The 18769-nt window shown below is 37.1% G+C and overlaps 1 protein-coding gene across 4 annotated transcripts in view; it reads left to right on the forward strand.

The window, feature by feature from the left end:
- Nucleotides 1-18769, forward strand: part of LOC131683009 (uncharacterized) — a 515866-nt gene that overhangs the window by 232729 nt on the left and 264368 nt on the right. For 3 of the 4 annotated variants that reach the window (XM_058964837.1, XM_058964835.1, XM_058964834.1), the window contains one exon: nucleotides 1695-1977. The exons of the other annotated variant lie outside the window; for it this stretch is intronic. In XM_058964837.1, the coding sequence (XP_058820820.1) occupies nucleotides 1717-1977 (261 nt within the window). In that variant the 5' untranslated portion in view covers nucleotides 1695-1716. The remainder of the gene's footprint in view (nucleotides 1-1694; nucleotides 1978-18769) is intronic. 4 annotated transcript variants of the gene reach the window in all.

The following is an 18769-nucleotide window of genomic DNA, read 5'->3' on the forward strand; positions in this document are numbered from 1 at the left end:
AAAAGTTGTCAAAGTTTGAGCGAATCCTATACATTTCTTTTGTAAGAAATGTAAAAATATGTATCTAATATTTTTCGGTAAGGAACGATTCTACCAAATATTGCAGAGTTCTGAGAGTTCGTATAACATTTTTCATGGAATATATATACAGGGTGTTTGATTCATGATTAGGAATCTCTCGAGGGGTGATTTACTGCCATATTTGGAGAAAAAAATCGTTCTACACATACCATCAAATCTCAACCGTTACAGAGTTATTGAACTTTTTGTGTAAAAAACTTATTTATCTTAAATAACCTCTAACTCGAAACGTATACTTTGTATTTTAAATCTTTTAGTTCCATTGAAAAGGAGAGAAAATTTTCTATTGAATAGTGTTCTCATATCTTTCAGTTAATTAGTTTTAATTACCCTTTAGTTGTAAAGTTGTTCGAAGTTGGTGTTTTTGATGAGGTTTTTGTTAGTTTTCTCAAAATAAAGAATTATGATTATAGCAATATCTATTACCCAAAAGATGGGTTTGAGGACGATTTATAATTTGTTCTTCAACATGATATTCCTATTTCTTCTCGTTTTCTTGTAATTTCACTTCTAAACTTTTCCTGCAATTGACTTGCAAGTTCTTAAAAGACTCTAATCTAAAAAATATGCTTTATATCGCCATTACCAGGGCTTCATTGGACAGCTGAGAAAATTTAATGTATTTAATGTATATATATATATATATATATATATATATATATATATATATATATATATATATATATATATATATATATATATATATATATATATATATATATATATATATATATATATATATATATATATATTATATATATATATATATATATATATATATATATATATATATATATATATATATATATATATATATATATATATATATATATATATATATATATATATATATATATATATATATATATATATATATATATATATATATATATATATATATATATATATATATATATATATATATATTATATATATATATATATATATATATATATATATATATATATATATATATATATATATATATATATATATATATATATATATATATATATATATATATATATATATATATATATATATATATATATATATATATATATATATATATATATATATATATATATATATATATATATATATATATATATAATATATATATATATATATATATATATATATATATATATATATATATATATATATATATATATATATATATATATATATATATATATATATATATATATATATATATATATATATATATATATATATATATATATATATATATATATATATATATATATATATATATATATATATATATATAATATATATATATATATATATATATATATATATATATATATATATATATATATATATATATATATATATATATATACCACATATATACCACAAGGACTGACCTAATTCAACTAACATAAAAAAATTCGGTAGAAAGTTTTGAGAAAATTTGCCGAAGATACTTTATATCTAAAACCAACGGTTTGAGCGCAAACAGTTTTGTCTTCCTAACTACAGCTTTGGGAGCATAGTGCGATGGACCGGATTTCTTTCAAAACGCATAACCGTTGGATATATTGAAAATTTTCCTTGAAATTATGTATCGTTTTTTTCTCTTTCAGAAATTTCTTCGAATGTATAAGTATGTCCCAGACTATAACCGAAATGGATAATGGAAGCTGTAAGAATATGGTATCGAATCTACCACTACTCTTTGCTGGTGGATATCCAACTTCGCTGGAAAAAATTAATGAAACTCAGCTAGAAAAATTTATCCCGTTTATGGTGCAGTGTTCCTTAGGATATATTCAAATCCCAACGCTGGAAGAATATAGTGAACCAGAATGGTGGCCAGGGGATCTCGAGTTTTTGGTACCATTTAATCGACCAAAGACATTTGAAGGGGTAAGTAGGTATAAAGATGCTGTGGGGAATTTAGTTCAACGCTAATCATACAGTAATATGTAAACAAGTTGACGACATCTCTGAATTTCATTAAAATGTTTGATGTTGGGCCCTATTCTCACAGTCACGTCACCCAGTGACTAGAAGAAAATTTGGCTCTAGTCACTACGTGACGTGACTGTGAGAATAGGGCCCGTTATTTCTCCATTTTTAGAGACAAAAATATGTGACGTGAAAAAGCACCCCAGCCCCGTGGTAAGTTGGTGGTATGTAAGGGGAAAGATGGCGGAATGCCAGAAAATAAGCAATCATTCAATTACTTCAGGGGTCCTTATGGAATGTGCTGATTGCCTTTCCAAAAAATTTGTGTATTATTCGATACTTGCCATTTTATTTCAGTCTCAATACTCCGGTATTTTGACTTCGACGCGACTTCATATTCAAAAGCAAATTTTCGAAATTCTCCGGGCGATTGGCCGAAGTAAATATCTCCTGCATCGATGAGATACACAAAAAAAAATTCTCTTATCTTGGAGTGACTTCTAGAAATGAACATATGTGAAGACTATTTTTGCACTGTAAATAGTAGCGCCAACTTGCCCCGCGTGCGTCACCGCCAACTTACCCCATCCGCATATTTCATGCAAAAGCAGAGGTGGGAAAAAACCGGTTTAGTACCGGTGCGGTAAACCAAATTTCCACACAATTTTGTGTTTCCTTTACATGGTGTGCGGTCTTACCGCTGGTTGTGTTTCAACGAGACTCGAAAACCAAACCGAGTTTCGTTTACACAGCACCGTGGTTTGGTTTTGATTTTCGTTTACCGGTGCACAAGTATGGAACAAAACACGAGAATAGCGAAACCAAACTTCGGCTGTGTTGCGGTTGTGTATTCGGGTTGATGTTTATCGGCTATGATAGTGCTGCCAGCATTTTTATTAGAAATTTAGTGCAAATTTAGTTTAGATATAATATCAGGTAAAAGTGGGTTAAAATATTCTCTTAGATCCGAAATGGTATATTTATCAAAACTTCAGGCAAAAGCGGGTCAAATATCATTTAGCGCAAAAATTGTTCGACAAAATTTTCAGAGCAAGAATGGTATACAATATTAACCCATTTTTGCGGTACGAAAATAATACATAGGCTCATAACAGGCGTTCAGAATATTTCTTATTCGGACTTGTGAACAGAAATCGTAAGATTTTGGATCCGTATTGGTCAGCAGACACCGAAAATTGACCATTACCGCCATTTTGAAATCCAAAATGGCGACTTCCGGTTCCCACAAAATAGTGAGAGCCACAATCAATATGCGTGTCATTTGAAAGGATATGGTCAGCAGACACCGAAAACTTACGATTACTGCCATTTGGAAATCCAAGATGGCGACTTCCGGTTCCCACAAAATAGCGAGAAACACCATCAATATGGGTATCATTTGAAAGGATATGGTCAGCAAACACCGAAAATTGATCGTTAGCGCCATCTTGAAATCCAAGATGGCGACTTCCGGTTACCACAAAATAGTGAGAACTACCATCAATATGGGTGTCATTTTAAAAGATATGGTCAGCAGACACCGAAAATTGACCATTACCGCCATTTTGAAATCCAAAATGGCGACTTCCGGTTACCACAAAATAGTGAGAACCACAATCAATATGGGTGTCATTTGAAAAGATATGGTCAGCAGACACCGAAAATTGACCATTACCGCCATTTTGAAATCCAAAATGGCGACTTCCGGTTACCACAAAATAGTGAGAACCACCATCAATATGGGTGTCATTTGAAAGGATATGGTCAGCAGACACCGAAAACTTACGATTACTGCCATTTGGAAATCCAAGATGGCGACTTCCGGTTCCCACAAAATAGAGAGAAACACCATCAATATGGGTGTCATTTGAAAGGATATGGTCAGCAGGCACCGAAAATTGATCGTTAGCGCCATTTTGAAATCCAAGATGGCGACTTCCGGTTACCACAAAATAGTGAGAACCACCATCAATATGGGTGTCATTTGAAAAGATATGGTCAGCAGACTCCGAAAATTGACCATTACCGCCATTTTGAAATCCAAAATGGCGACTTCCGGTTACCACAAAATAGTGAGAACCATCATCCATATGGGTGTCATTTGAAAGGATATGGTCAGCAGACACCGAAAATTGACCATAAGCGCCATTTTGAAATCCAAGATGGCGACTTCCGGTTTTCACAAAATAGTGAGAAACACCATCAATATGGGTGCCATTTGAAAGGATATGGTCAGCAGGCACCGAAAATTGATCGTTAGCGCCATTTTGAAATCCAAGATGGCGACTTCCGGTTACCACAAAATAGTGAGAACCACCATCAATATGGGTGTCATTTTAAAAGATATGGCCAGCAGACACCGATATGGTCAGCAGACACCGAAAATTGACCATTACCGCCATTTTGAAATCCAAAATGGCGACTTCCGGTTCCCACAAAATAGTGAGAACCACAATCAATATGGGTGTCATTTGAAAGGATAAGGTCAGCAGACACCGAAAACTTACGATTACCGCCATTTGGAAATCCAAGATGGCGACTTCCGGTTCCCACAAAATAGCGAGAAACACCATCAATATGGGTATCATTTGCAAGGATATGGTCAGCAGACACCGAAAATTGATCGTTACCGCCATTTTGAAATCCAAAATGGCGACTTCCGGTTACCACAAAATAGTGAGAACTACCATCAATATGGGTGTCATTTTAAAAGATATGGTCAGCAGACACCGAAAATTGACCATTACCGCCATTTTGAAATCCAAAATGGCGACTTCCGGTTACCACAAAATAGTGAGAACCACAATCAATGTGTGTAATTTGAAAAGATATGGTCAGCAGACCCCGAAAATTGACCATTACCGCCATTTTGAAATCCAAAATGGCGACTTCCGGTTACCACAAAATAGTGAGAACCACCATCAATATGGGTGTCATTTGAAAGGATATGGTCGGCAGGCACCGAAAATTGATCGTTAGCGCCATTTTGAAATCCAAGATGGCGACTTCCGGTTACCACAAAATAGTGAGAACCACCATCAATATGGGTGTCATTTGAAAAGATATGGTCAGCAGACTCCGAAAATTGACCATTACCGCCATTTTGAAATCCAAAATGGCGACTTCCGGTTACCACAAAATAGTGAGAACCATCATCAATATGGGTGTCATTTGAAAGGATATGGTCAGCAGACACCGAAAATTGACCATTAGCGCCATTTTGAAATCCAAGATGGCGACTTCCGGTTCTCACAAAATAGTGAGAAACACCATCAATATGGGTGCCATTTGAAAGGATATGGTCAGCAGGCACCGAAAATTGATCGTTAGCGCCATTTTGAAATCCAAGATGGCGTCTTCCGGTTACCACAAAATAGTGAGAACCACCATCAATATGGGTGTCATTTTAAAAGATATGGTCAGCAGACACCGAAAATTGACCATTACCGCCATTTTGAAATCCAAAATGGTGACTTCCGGTTACCACAAAACAGTGAGAACCACCGCCAACATAGATATTTGAAAGGATGTGGTCAGCAGACACCAATAATAGACATTTACCGCCATTTTGAAATCCAAGATGGCGACTTCTAGTTACCACACAACCATCAATATGTGTGTCATTTGAAAGGATATGGTCAGCAGACACCGAAAACTTACGATTGCTGCCACTTTGAAATCCAAGATGGCGACTTTTGGTTCCCACAAAATAGTGAGAAACACCATCAATATGGGTGTCATTTGAAAGGATATGGTCAGCAGACACCGCCATTTTGTTATCCAAGATGGCGACTTCCGGTTACCACAAAACAGAACCGCCGCCAACATAGATATTTGAAAGGATATGGTCAGCAGACACCAATAATAGACATTTACCGCCATTTTGAAATCCAAGATGGTGACTTCTAGTTACCACACACCCATCAATATAGGTGTCATTTGAAAGGATATGGTCAGCAGACACCGAAAATTGACCATTACCGCCATTTTGAAATTCAAGATAGCGACTTCCGGTTACCACAAATAGTGTGAACCACCATCAATATGGATGTCATTTGAAAAAGGTGGTAATTTGAAAAGGGTTTTATATCTTAAGGTTATTTGAATTACTATATGATACCGCGAGAATTGTTGTTTTTTCTCTTTTTTGATTTGATTTATTTATTTGATTTGATTGATTTGATTGATTTGATTGATTTGATTGATTTGATTGATTTGATTGATTTGATTGATTTGATTGATTTGATTGATTTGATTGATTTGATTGATTTGATTGATTTGATTGATTTGATTGATTTGATTGATTTGATTGATTTGATTGATTTGATTGATTTGATTGATTTGATTGATTTGATTGATTTGATTGATTTGATTGATTTGATTGATTTGATTGATTTGATTGATTTGATTGATTTGATTGATTTGATTGATTTGATTGATTTGATTGATTTGATTGATTTGATTGATTTGATTGATTTGATTGATTTGATTGATTTGATTGATTTGATTGATTTGATTGATTTGATTGATTTGATTGATTTGATTGATTTGATTGATTTGATTGCTTTGATTGATTTGATTGATTTGATTGATTTGATTGATTTGATTGATTTGATTGATTTGATTGATTTGATCGATTTGATCGATTTGATCGATTTGATTGATTTGATTGATTTGATTGATTTGATTGATTTGATTGATTTGATTGATTTGATTGATTTGATCGATTTGATCGATTTGATTGATTTGATTGATTCCATTGATTTTATTGATTTCATTGATTTGATTGATTTCATTGATCCGATTGATCTGATTGATTTGATTGATTGTTTTCAATTTGATTGATTTCATAGTTTTCATTGATTGTATTGATTGGATTGATCGCGTTGATTGCATTCATCGCATTGATTTCATTGATGTCATTGTTTTTATTGATTTCTTTGACGTCATTCATTTCAATTTCATCATTTTTACATTAACGGCTTTCCCGAATCAAACATATCTACATTTCTCGGTTTCATACGATTATTCGCCAAGAAAGAGAGCCATTTTGAATTTCGTGTCCGTCATTTTGGTTTTTAATATGGTAACGAACATCAATGGTGAAACGTTAACAATCGCCCAGAACCTAGCATTTCGATATTGCCCCATCGACTCTGAACAACTAACCTTATTCAATTCAGTTGTTCAGTTGTTTATTCGGCAGCACTGCACATGAATTTACTGCCTCTTCTTTCTACCGAAGCACCGCGTACAGAAAAACCGATTTAATCCACCTAGCAGTGAGATGAGATATTTCTTACACATTTCACTATTGGATTAGTTTGCAGAACTCACGAGAAGTAGGCACCCAACTAGAGGTGGGATGAAAATAGTTTCTAGTCGTGCACGAATAAAATCTCGAATAAACTGAATAAATTATAGAAATCAACAAAACGACCGAAATAAATTAGTAAAGCAAAAAATGAAATTGTACTGAGCCAAAAAAATCGAAATTTTTTTAATCGATTTGAAGTTTATGCTTTAGTCAAATTTCCAACGTGACTGAGAACTAAGAAATCAAATTTTTTCTTGAAAAGGGCGATGATAGCAGTGTTACCATTCAAAGAAAATCAACAGTGAATATTTCCAGACTTGGTTTTATTTCCTATTTAAGAACTATTGTGTTTTTTACATCCTAGATTGTATGATTCAGTGATCAAAACCCAAAACTTCATTAAGTATTTGAAATTATTAAATTAAAATTTGTTTTTGCTATTGAAATTGACAAAATGATAGTATCACCCCTTTGGCGATTATTTACTTTTTCGGTCCCACCTATCAGCATTGAAGTATCGCCCTTACGTTTTTTTACAATAACTACCGTTCTGCACCACCGATTTCGTCCGTGTTTTGTCAATAGCGATCATTGTTACTATTTACAGCTGGTATCAGCTTGATAATCCTAAAAGGAGGGCGAAGCTTTAACTAAACATACAAAAATACATTTTCGCCCGTTGTATTTGTTGCTGTAGTTTAAGAAAGCAATATCGTAGAATCAAAATTTTTAGGTTAATTTGTTGCGTTTCAAAGCCCTCATTCGCATGTATGAAAAAACCTTATGTTTACTTTTGTAAGTATCGCCCTTTTCACAAAAAAGCGTTGAAATGAAATCGCAGCTCCTGATATCACGCTATCTCTGAAGTGCATGCGTGCATAGTTCCAAATTTTACTTCGACGTCGACTTTTTCTAAAGGTGACTTCCCAGTAGTATCCTTGATTTGAATTATTATCGCTAATCCTAATGCCAAAGAACAAATAAAAACCTCTCGAAAACGAACCGTTTGGGAAAATCATCATCATTACTGGAATTTTCATTTTCACGAAACTTTTCGATAACCTTCCGTCACTTGCGTTAATGCACTGGGTGCTCTGAAAATCTAGCGAAATCGTCTTAGGGCACCAGCGGGTCTAATTCAGAGCTATCTGCGCGGCGAGTTAAATCTGTAAAGAATACTAAAAATTAATTTCTATTCCATAATTTTTAGTTCAGCAATTCGAGAGATCGTGCTCACCGCAAGCCATGAAAAATAGACTACGTTGTGAAGCGATGGTCACTATTTATTAAAAAATCAAGGCTAAATAAAAAATTAAACGATTAAAAAATTTCAAATAGTTTATAATTTTCACAAACTTATTCGGAAAAATTGTTTAATAAGCTTTCGTAATATTGTGTAGGAAAAAAGCTGAAAATTTCAGTATTTTCTCTATCTGCAACATATAAACCCTTAAGAATACCAATTAATTGGTATACGAATTTTTTTTATTCATTTCGTTTATTTGATAGGCACAAATGCGTTAACTTGGCGGTGCCAAATACTTTTGTTTTTACATTTTGGATATCTTAAAACTAGGAGGTTACAATGTTGAAATATTTTTTTTTACAAAGGAAAAGAAAGTTTACAGCTATCTTAAGACTAGAAATAAGATTCAATATACAAGAGAGGGACAAAAGATTTTTTTATGAAAAAATTTAAAACAAGGGATTCACTTTGATATACAAGAGGGGTAGTAATAGTATTTTACGAAATATTTTACGGTTATCTTAAAACTAACAATATAGTTTAGTACACAAAAGGGGGAACAAATATTTATGAGAAATTTCACAGAAATCTTAAAACTAGGGCTTCAATTCTATTTACAAGATGGAGGACAAGAGTTTCAATAAAGAGTAAAAATTATAGCTATCTTAAAACTAGGAATACAGAATACTAATTTGAATTTTTTAACTAAAACTTATGCTTGGTCAAGATATTCAGAGGGTGGCTTATTTCCGCATCAGTGTAGCAGCAGTTGTATCAAGGACAGGGGAGAGACAGGGAAAGAAGAGCAAAACTTGCAATTTTCGCTCGAACGGGGAGGGGGGGGACGGGGATCAGCGAAACAAATTTGCGCCTCAGTCTAGTAAGTCGTCGAGTACCGGATTGGCGGATGGTATTCTTCGGACCCGCGGGGAATCCTTCAAAAGTCATCGGACCTCGAGTCGCTCTCGCTTCAGTTTCCTTCTATGCAGGCGTAGTGGTAAGGGCGACGGCGGTTACATAGTGGCACTCTGGAGCTGATCGGTTCCACAAGGCAGGAGGAAACTCTAAAAACGAGAAATAAAAGAGAGGGGCTAAATTGGGATATTTATCGTTTTTATGAAGGTATAAATAAGGGACATATAGGGGAAATCACGAGTTGCCAGCATATCTCGGACTGGTACATTGGGTGGTCTACCTCGGGCCCGAAGGGATTCCTTTAACTGAGACCTGGCGTCACAATACCCGGCGCATACCCAGACAACGTGTTCGATGTCGTGATAGCCCTCGTCACAAGCGCACAGACTACTCTCCGCAAGCCCAATACGCCGCAAATGCGCATCCATGGTGTAGTGATTGGACATAAGTCGGGACATTACACGAATAAAATCCCGACCCACATCCATCCCCCCGAACCAAGGCTTCGTTGATACCTTTGGGATAATCGAATGTAGCCATCGTCCAAGTTCCCCATTGCTCCACGAGGTTTGCCAACTGTTGAGCGTCCTCTGACGACAAATACTAAAAAATTCGTTGAAGCAGATTGGTCTTTCGTATATGTCACCATTTAATGCGCCCACCTTTGCTAATGAGTCGGCCTTTTCATTGCCCGGGATAGCACAATGAGAGGGGACCCAAACAAAGGTAATCTGATAAGATTTTTCAGATAACGTACACAAGGACTCCTGTATCTTCCCCAGAAAATACGGGAATTGCTTTTTAGGCTTCACCGCACGAAGAGCCTCGATAGAGCTGAGGCTGTCCGAAACGATGAAGTAGTGATCTGTGGGCAGAGTGTCGATGATCCCAAGGGTGTACTGAATTGCAGCTAACTCTGCGACGTAAACTGAAGCGGGATCATTGAGCTTGAATGAAGCGGTGATAGTATTGTTGAAGATACCGAAGCCAGTGGACCCATCGAGATTTGATCCGTCAGTGTAAAACATTTTGTCGCAGTCGACTTCTCGGAATTTATTATAAAATATATTGGGGATCACCTGCGGGCGTATATGGTCCGGGATTCCACGAATCTCTTCCTTCATGGATGTGTCGAAGAATACAGTAGAATCAGAAGTATCTAGGAAACGGACACGGTTGGGATTGTACGAAGAAGGATTGATGCTCTGTGCCATGTAGTCGAAGTACAAGGACATAAAACGGGTTTGAGAATTAAGCTCGACGAGCCTCTCGAAGTTTTCAATCGCCAACGGGTTCAGAATGTCGCATCGGATGAGCAATCGATATGAGAGTTCCCAAAATCGATTTTTTAGCGGAAGAACGCCCGCCAGCACTTCGAGACTCATCGTATGGGTCGAGTGCATGCAACCCAAGGCAATGCGCAAGCAACGATACTGGATTCTCTCCAGTTTGATGAAGTGTATGTTCGCAGCGGAGCGGAAACAGAAACACCCGTACTCCATCACCGACAATATCGTTGTTTGGTACAACCTGATCAGGTCTCCTGGGTGAGCACCCCACCATATTCCAGTTATTGTTCGGAGAAAATTGATCCTTTGTTGGCATTTCTGTTTCAGATACCTAATGTGACATCCCCAGGTACCTTTAGAGTCGAACCAGACCCCGAGATATTTAAATGTGAAAACCTGATTGATCGTTGCACCCATTAATAAAAGCTGGAGTTGCGCCGGCTCATGCTTTCTAGAAAAAACAACCAACTCAGTTTTCTCCGTGGAGAACTCAATACCCAGCTGAAGAGCCCAAGCAGACAAATTGTCCAAGGTATTTAGTAATGGTCCTTGCAAGTCGGCAGCTTTGGGCCCTGTAACAGAGACCACCCCGTCGTCTGCAAGTTGCCTTAGCGTGCATGAATTGGCAAGACAATCGTCAATGTCATTCTCGTAAAAATTGTAGAGTAGGGGACTTAGACATGAGCCCTGGGGAAGACCCAAGTAGCTAAATCGCGATGTTGTTAAATCGCCATGCGAAAAGTGCATGTGCTTTTCAGACAACAGGTTTAGCAAAAAGTTATTTAAAATTGGTGAAAGACCATGCTGGTGCAGCTTCTCTGACAGAATGTTGATAGAAACTGATTCAAAAGCCCCCTTAATATCCAAGAAGACTGATGCCATCTGCTCTTTGTTAGCATAGGCCATTTGGATTTCTGTAGAAAGCAACGCAAGGCAATCGTTCGTCCCTTTGCCTTTGCGGAAGCCAAATTGTGTATCTGACCCAATTGTCGAGGCGAAACAAGATCATTTTCTCGAACAACTTCCGAATACAGGACAGCATTGCAATCGGCCGATACGAGTTGTGGTCGGAGGCTGGTTTTCCTGGTTTTTGGATGGCGATGACCTTCACTTGCCTCCATTCATAAGGGACAATGTTACCCTCAAGAAACTTGTTAAATAAATTCAACAAGCGCCTTTTTGCAGTGTCAGGCAGATTCTTCAGCAAGTTGAATTTGATTCTGTCTAACCCTGGGGCGTTATTGTTGCACGATAAGAGAGCACGTGAGAACTCCACCATCGAAAACGGTGTTTCGTTCGCGGTATCGTGAGGAGACGCGGCGCGGCACGTTTTCTGTACCGGGACAGAGTCCGGACAGATCTTCTGGCGAAAGCGAATATCCAACGGTTTGAATATTCCACGTTCTCGTTGGTACTATTACGGTTACGCATACGTCGAGCCGTACCCCAAAGAGTGCTCATCGCTGTTTCTCTCGCTAACCCGTCGACGAACCGGCGCTAATAACCGCGTTTTTTGGCTTTCATTAGACTCTTCATTCGCCTTTCTAACGACGCGTACTGTTGATAGCTAGCGGGACTTTTCCGCGTACAGCTCTGAGCACTCTTTATCCCACCACAGGGTGGGAGACCGTCCATGGGTATTCGCGCTGGGTACTGGTTTAGTCTGAGCTTGATTCGCACTGTCGAGAATCAAGCCAGCCAAAAACCTGTACTCTTCCTCCGGAGGAAGTTCTTGAGTGGATTCGATTTTAACGGATATCGCGGTCGCGTAACTCTTCCAATCAATGTTCCGTGTGAGGTCATACGATACATTGATTGTTTCCGATGGTCTTGAACCGTTAGCAATTGAAATCACGATAGGCAAATGATCGCTACCGTGGGGATCAGGGATCACCTTTCACATGCAATCTAACTGTAGCGATGTCGAGCAAAGCGACAAATCCAACGCGCTTGCGCGTGCTGGTGGTGTAGGAATCCGCGTCATTTCTCCCGTGTTTAAGATGGTCATGTTGAAATTATCGCAAAGATCTTGGATTAATGTTGATCTATTATCATCATGAAGACAGCCCCATACCGTACCGTGCGAGTTAAAGTCTCCCAGAACTAGCCGCGGTGCCGGTAAGGATTCCGTGATATTACAAAGCGTTCGGTGCCCTACCGAGGCTCTAGGAGGAATGTAGATGGAAGCAATGCAAAGGTCTTTGATTAAAACTTGACAAGCGACAATTTCAATGCCTGGTGTCGAAGGGAGGTTAATTCGGTTGAAAGAATAGCACTTTTTGATCCCCAAAAGTACTCCTCCATAGGGGTTTTCTCGATCCAGACGAATTATATTAAAGTCGTGGAAGTTGAGATTTATATCGGAAGTTAACCAAGTTTCACATAATGCGAAAGCATCACATTTTGAACTATTTAGTAAAAATTTAAAGGAATCGATTTTCGGGAGGATACTTCTGCTGTTCCACTGTAGAACAGTGATCGAATCGGTGACCTCGTTCGATGACTTAGCCATCGAAGGATACGATCGCTGCAAGGAGGGGCCATTTAGTAGTCAACTGCTTCAAAAATGTTTGCACTATAGGGAGAAAACGTATCAGAAGGCTTTTAAGAGGATCAGTAACATTGAAAGCTGTGAAAATTAAGTCCACTATGTCAGAAAATTTCATTAGTCCGCTACTGGACTGAGTATCTGTTTGAAAAAAGGGGACACTTGGGGTTTTTGGTGTCCCTGGAAGTGGTGAGTACTCCTTGTTAGAATTAATATTTCCAAGTCCTGGAGCAAATTGCTTCGGCTTTAGTGCATCACTTCCGTTGGATTTATTGATTGTAGTTGGCGCACTCTGAGTGGACGACACCTTGGCACCCTTACGAGGCAATGTAGGGGAGGCTGGGTTTCTCCTCTTCCTGGATTCCCCTGGGTTAACCAAAGATGTTCCCTCTCGTGGGTCGTCAGATTCTTGCTCAACGTTAGCCAAACCAGCATAGGGATTTTCGGACAGGACAGATGGCGAAGCATTCTTTAGCATTTCTGCATAAGAACGCCTTGAGCGTTCCTTAAGGGAGCGCTTAATTTTATCCCCGCGCTGCTTGTACGCAGAGCATGATTTAAGAGCATGTGAAGGGCCCCCGCAGCAAATACACTTTTCAGTTTCTTTGTCGCAAGAGTCATCCTCATGCTCTCCTTCGCATTTGCCGCATCGTTTCTTATTTCCACAATATGTGGCTGTGTGGCCCAACTGCTTGCAATTGCTGCAGCTCATGACCCGCGGTACAAACAGGCGAACTGGTAGGCGAACCCTGTCAAGGAGGATATAGTTGGGAAGAGAGGACCCGGCGAATGTCACCCGAAGCGAGCCTGATAGAGAGTAGGTAGTCTTACCTCCCTCGGTGTTTGCGGTATACAATTGTTTGCATTCCAAGATCTTAATCTGTTCAAGTGAGGGATCCTTAAAGCAGCCAACCCCGTGCTCCAACAGTTCTTCGCATTTCAGGCCCGGTTCGGACACTACTCCATCGATTTCACAGGCCACACAAGGCACGTACGCTTTAAATTCCCGCGTAAAGCGCTCACAGCAAGCAACCGCGTTTGCCTGGCCGAGGTACGAACTAGAACACGTATCTTGTTTGCCCGAACACGTGTTATCTGAGTTACGGCCGGGTAATTAGCAGTCAGATCTCGAGAAAGTTTTAATATATTAACCGGTTTCTCTCCGGTCCGAAAATATACCGGACCAGAGGAACCTTCTGGGTACTGCTTTATACGGGGAGCAATGCGAGTGTTAGGGGGATCAGGGACTTCCATGATTACATCAGATGGTATTTCGCCCTCGGCCATTTAAGCACGAGGGCAGAGCGTTATATAAACGGGAATGTGTCTTATTATTTGATTACAAGGTAGAGTAAAAGTAGGGAAAAGGAAAGAAAACAAGCGAGGAAAAAAAATAAAGCAAAACTTATCTGCAAACAACGTCGATTGTTCCGCACCAGCGAAAACAATGTACTGGATTTACTGCCGGCACCAACAGAACGGAAGCTAACGAACGAACAAAGGATGACCTTCACTCACTAAAATTTACACACCGAACACCACTGTGAAATATAACGATCCGTTCCGTTCAAAGGTTGGGAGACGTATCTGGTATACGAATTGGAATAGGTCCGCCAAATTTTGGAAGAAGTCTATAAAATAACCCCTTGAAAGCTACCTAAAAATTGTTATAGTTCGATGCAATAAAAAAATCCTCGAAAATTAAATGTACCTATTAATGTGAAACACAGTGAATAATCCATACAATAAAGACCCATTTTTATCAATCTCATGGTGTATTTTAGGCTGACAAAATGGGGACATTGACTAAATCGGGCAATTTAATTTTCTTTATAATAAACTGAAGCTGTTGAAATATTCTTTCTGTCCCTTAATGTAGTCTGATAACTATTTCTGATTATGATGAACTTTTTATTTTTGCATATTTCCATCTTCATGATAAGGAAAACATGCTCAAGAAAAAATTTACTCGAATTCAGTCTTGTTCGTCTGCTAGAGCCCATCAAACATATGTTCATATTTGGCTGATAAAATCGGGGTTTCAATGTATTATAATAGATATTCAGCATTCGAAGAAGTTTCTTGTGAACGAGTGTAGAACGACTTTGTTTCTACGTACTTGAAGTCAGCGGCGTAGCCAGAAATTCGGTTTGGTGAAAATCGGACATACTGTCCAAACGGCATAATTCCGAAACCGTAATTTTTGAAGTTTTAAAATTATGCAGAATTAATTTTTCAGAAAATAGTAACAGAGTTCGTGTCTTTAGCGAATTTGTTGAGACTTTATTGTAGTCATGAATATTAACCTGAGAAAATTCACCATAAATACTTCTTGGACGATATACCGTCAAAATTATTTTATCAAATGATGCGCTGTTTAATGTTTGTAAAACTCATCGAAGATACTAAACCTCCGAAATTGGCGGTTTCAAACCTTAAATTACTGTTTTTAAACATTTGACCTATACATATAATTGGTCATACAACAAAAATCAAATGCTCATCAAAATCGATCAGGACCTGCTAGAGTCGAATGGAAATCGTCATTTTTCATAAATTTCTCTCTACATTCGGAAAGTGTTATCCTCGTTATTAATCATATTACGTTTTCGTCTCAACTCGACGCATTCCCAAAATAAAAACCTGTTTTAATCCACCTAGTGGTGCAATTGTGCTTTTCTCATTTGTCCAGACTACGATTCCATGGCTGGTTATGTTCAATACAATGGTGGAAATGAATATTCCATGTTCAGTACGATTTGCACATACATACAATGGATCGACAGCCACGATCTTGAGATACTATGTGATACTGAAACATCGCTTGAAACCAGCGGTGGATCATGGAGAAAGATCCGGGAGGTCCAGGTCCTGCCGAAAATTTTCAACTTGTTAAGAAATTTTAAACTAGTTTTAATTTTAAAGTAGCAACCCCTCACTGCATACTCCCTCCGGGCCGGTATGATTGTCGATTTTTAGAGTGATTGCATAACCTTTCTATATAGGAAAGGCAAAAATGTACCAAAGTCCAAAAAAGTCAATTTTTGTCAAACATCTCAATGTTTCATGCAATGGGGTTTATGGTGTTGAACATCAAAACCTTCTCTTGGCTGCGCCGTTGCTTGGAGTTATTTATTTTGCTTTCCATTTTCCGATATGTTTCAGATCCGATGGTCATAAGTTAGAAAAATTGCAAAAATCGAAATAATGTTTGGCTTATTTCAATGGATTATTACTATATTGAAAAAAAATAGGCGACAAAGGGTGATCCACAAACAACAAGCCATAACTTTTAAAGCATTCAAAATAGATATTTGAAGTCTTCAGTAAAGTTATTCGCAAAAGTAAGAGCTACAAATTTGCTGAAAGCATCATTTCGATATAATCGCTTCCAAGAAAATGTGTGAAAATATCTCACTTATAGGGGGATTAATCAGCAAAAGCACAATACCAAAAGAAAGGGCATATTGCCTCCATTAAATTCTCCGAAGATACTATTGACCTAAAATAAGCCGTTTTGGCGTTAATAATAGATTATATGTTTTTGGTCATATTTCTGGCAATGGGAAATGATAAAAATCTTTCGTCCGCATTTAATGTTAAATATCTCTTTTGATAATAGTCCGATTTCAACAATCTATAGCTTGTTCGAAAGGTATTCGTTAAGGCTATCTATACATATAAATTGTTAATCTATATTGTTAATTTCGGCAGATAATTCAAAAAAACTGCAAAAACGCCATTTTTACGCATTTAAACTTTCATATCTTAGAAACTAAACATCAGAATCAAAAACAAATTAATAGCGTTCTTACTGTTTTTTAGTTCTTTCATTTAAAATTAGTTTGGATAAGATCGGTTCAGCCATTGCTGAGAAACACGAATGAGAATTTGTCCGTTACATACACACACAGACACACACACACAGACATTGTCCCAAATCGTCGAGCTCGTCGAGGCCTCGGAAAAAATCTTGAAAGTTTGAGCGAATTCTATACATTTCTTTTATAAGAAATGTAAAACAAATTTTAATTTGATGCTTTCAAATACTTTATGAAGTTTTGGGTTTCGATCACTGAATCATGCAATCTAGGATGTAAAAAACACAATAGTTCTTAAATAGGACATAAAACCAAGTCTGGAAATATTTACTGTTGATTTTCTTTGAATGGTATCACTGCTAGTATCGCCCTTTTCAAGAAAAAGCGTTGATTTCTTAGTTCTCAGTCGCGTTGGAAATTTGAGTAAAGTATAAACTTCAAATCGATTCAAAAAAAATTCGATTTTTTTGGCTCAGTACAATATATAACCCCAGTACAATATATAGGAAAATTCAGTTTTCCCACCACAATTTAGATATTTTATTTTATGGGCCATTTTTTCGCTTTCCCATTGATTTGGTTTGAGATTTCTAGCACTGATGTTGTCCTATGCTGATTTGAGCGATTCTCTGAGTCCTGCCACTATCTCATGTAGTATGTGTTATCAAAAACATCGCGAAGCATCAAGTTCTAAATGTTCTCAAACGATATAATATCCGAAGAGAGTGATAAGAGTTATAAGAAATGTCTCATCACACTGTTAGGTGGATTAAAAGCGTTTTACATTTCTTATAAAAGAAATGTGTAGAATTTGCTCAAACTTTCAAGATTTTTTCCGAGGCCCGGAGGGCCGAGTCTTATATCCCAATCGACTCAGCTCGACGATTTGGGACAATGTCTGTGTGTGTATGTAACGGATAAATTCTCATTCGTGTTTCTCAGCAGTGGCTGAACCGATCTTATCCAAACCAATTTTAAATGAAAGAACTAAGAAACAGTAAGAACGCTATAAATTTGTTTTTGATTCTGATGTTTATTTTCCAAGATATGAATGTTTGAATGCGCAAAAATGGCGTTTTTTGCAGTTTTTTTGAATTATCTGCCGAAATTGACAATATAGATTAACAATTTATATGTTTTAGACAGCTTTAACGAATACCTTTCGAACAAGCTATAGATTGTTGAAATCGGACTATTATCAAAAGAGATATTTAACATTAAATGCGGACGAAAGATTTTTATCATTTCCCATTGCCAGAAATATGCCAAAAACCGATTTAACCCACCTAGCAGTGAGATGAGACATTTCTTACACATTTCACTATTGGATTAGTTTGCAGAACTCACGAGAAGTAGGCACCCAACTAGAGGTGGGATGAAAACAGTTTCTAGCCTTGCACGAATAAAATCTCGAATAAACTGAATAAATTATAGAAATCAACAAAACGACCGAAATAAAAAAGTAAAGTAAAAAATGAAATAATAGGCTTGTAAATTCATAAAATAAGTAGAAAAATTCATATAAATCAAAATTATAAAATACGCGAATCAAATTAGATTAGGTTATTAAATAAAAATTAAGATTATATTTAGAAATAGTTATAAGATTAATAA

Source organism: Topomyia yanbarensis, chromosome 2, assembly GCF_030247195.1.
Source record: "Topomyia yanbarensis strain Yona2022 chromosome 2, ASM3024719v1, whole genome shotgun sequence".
NCBI classification, from domain to species: domain Eukaryota; kingdom Metazoa; phylum Arthropoda; class Insecta; order Diptera; family Culicidae; genus Topomyia; species Topomyia yanbarensis.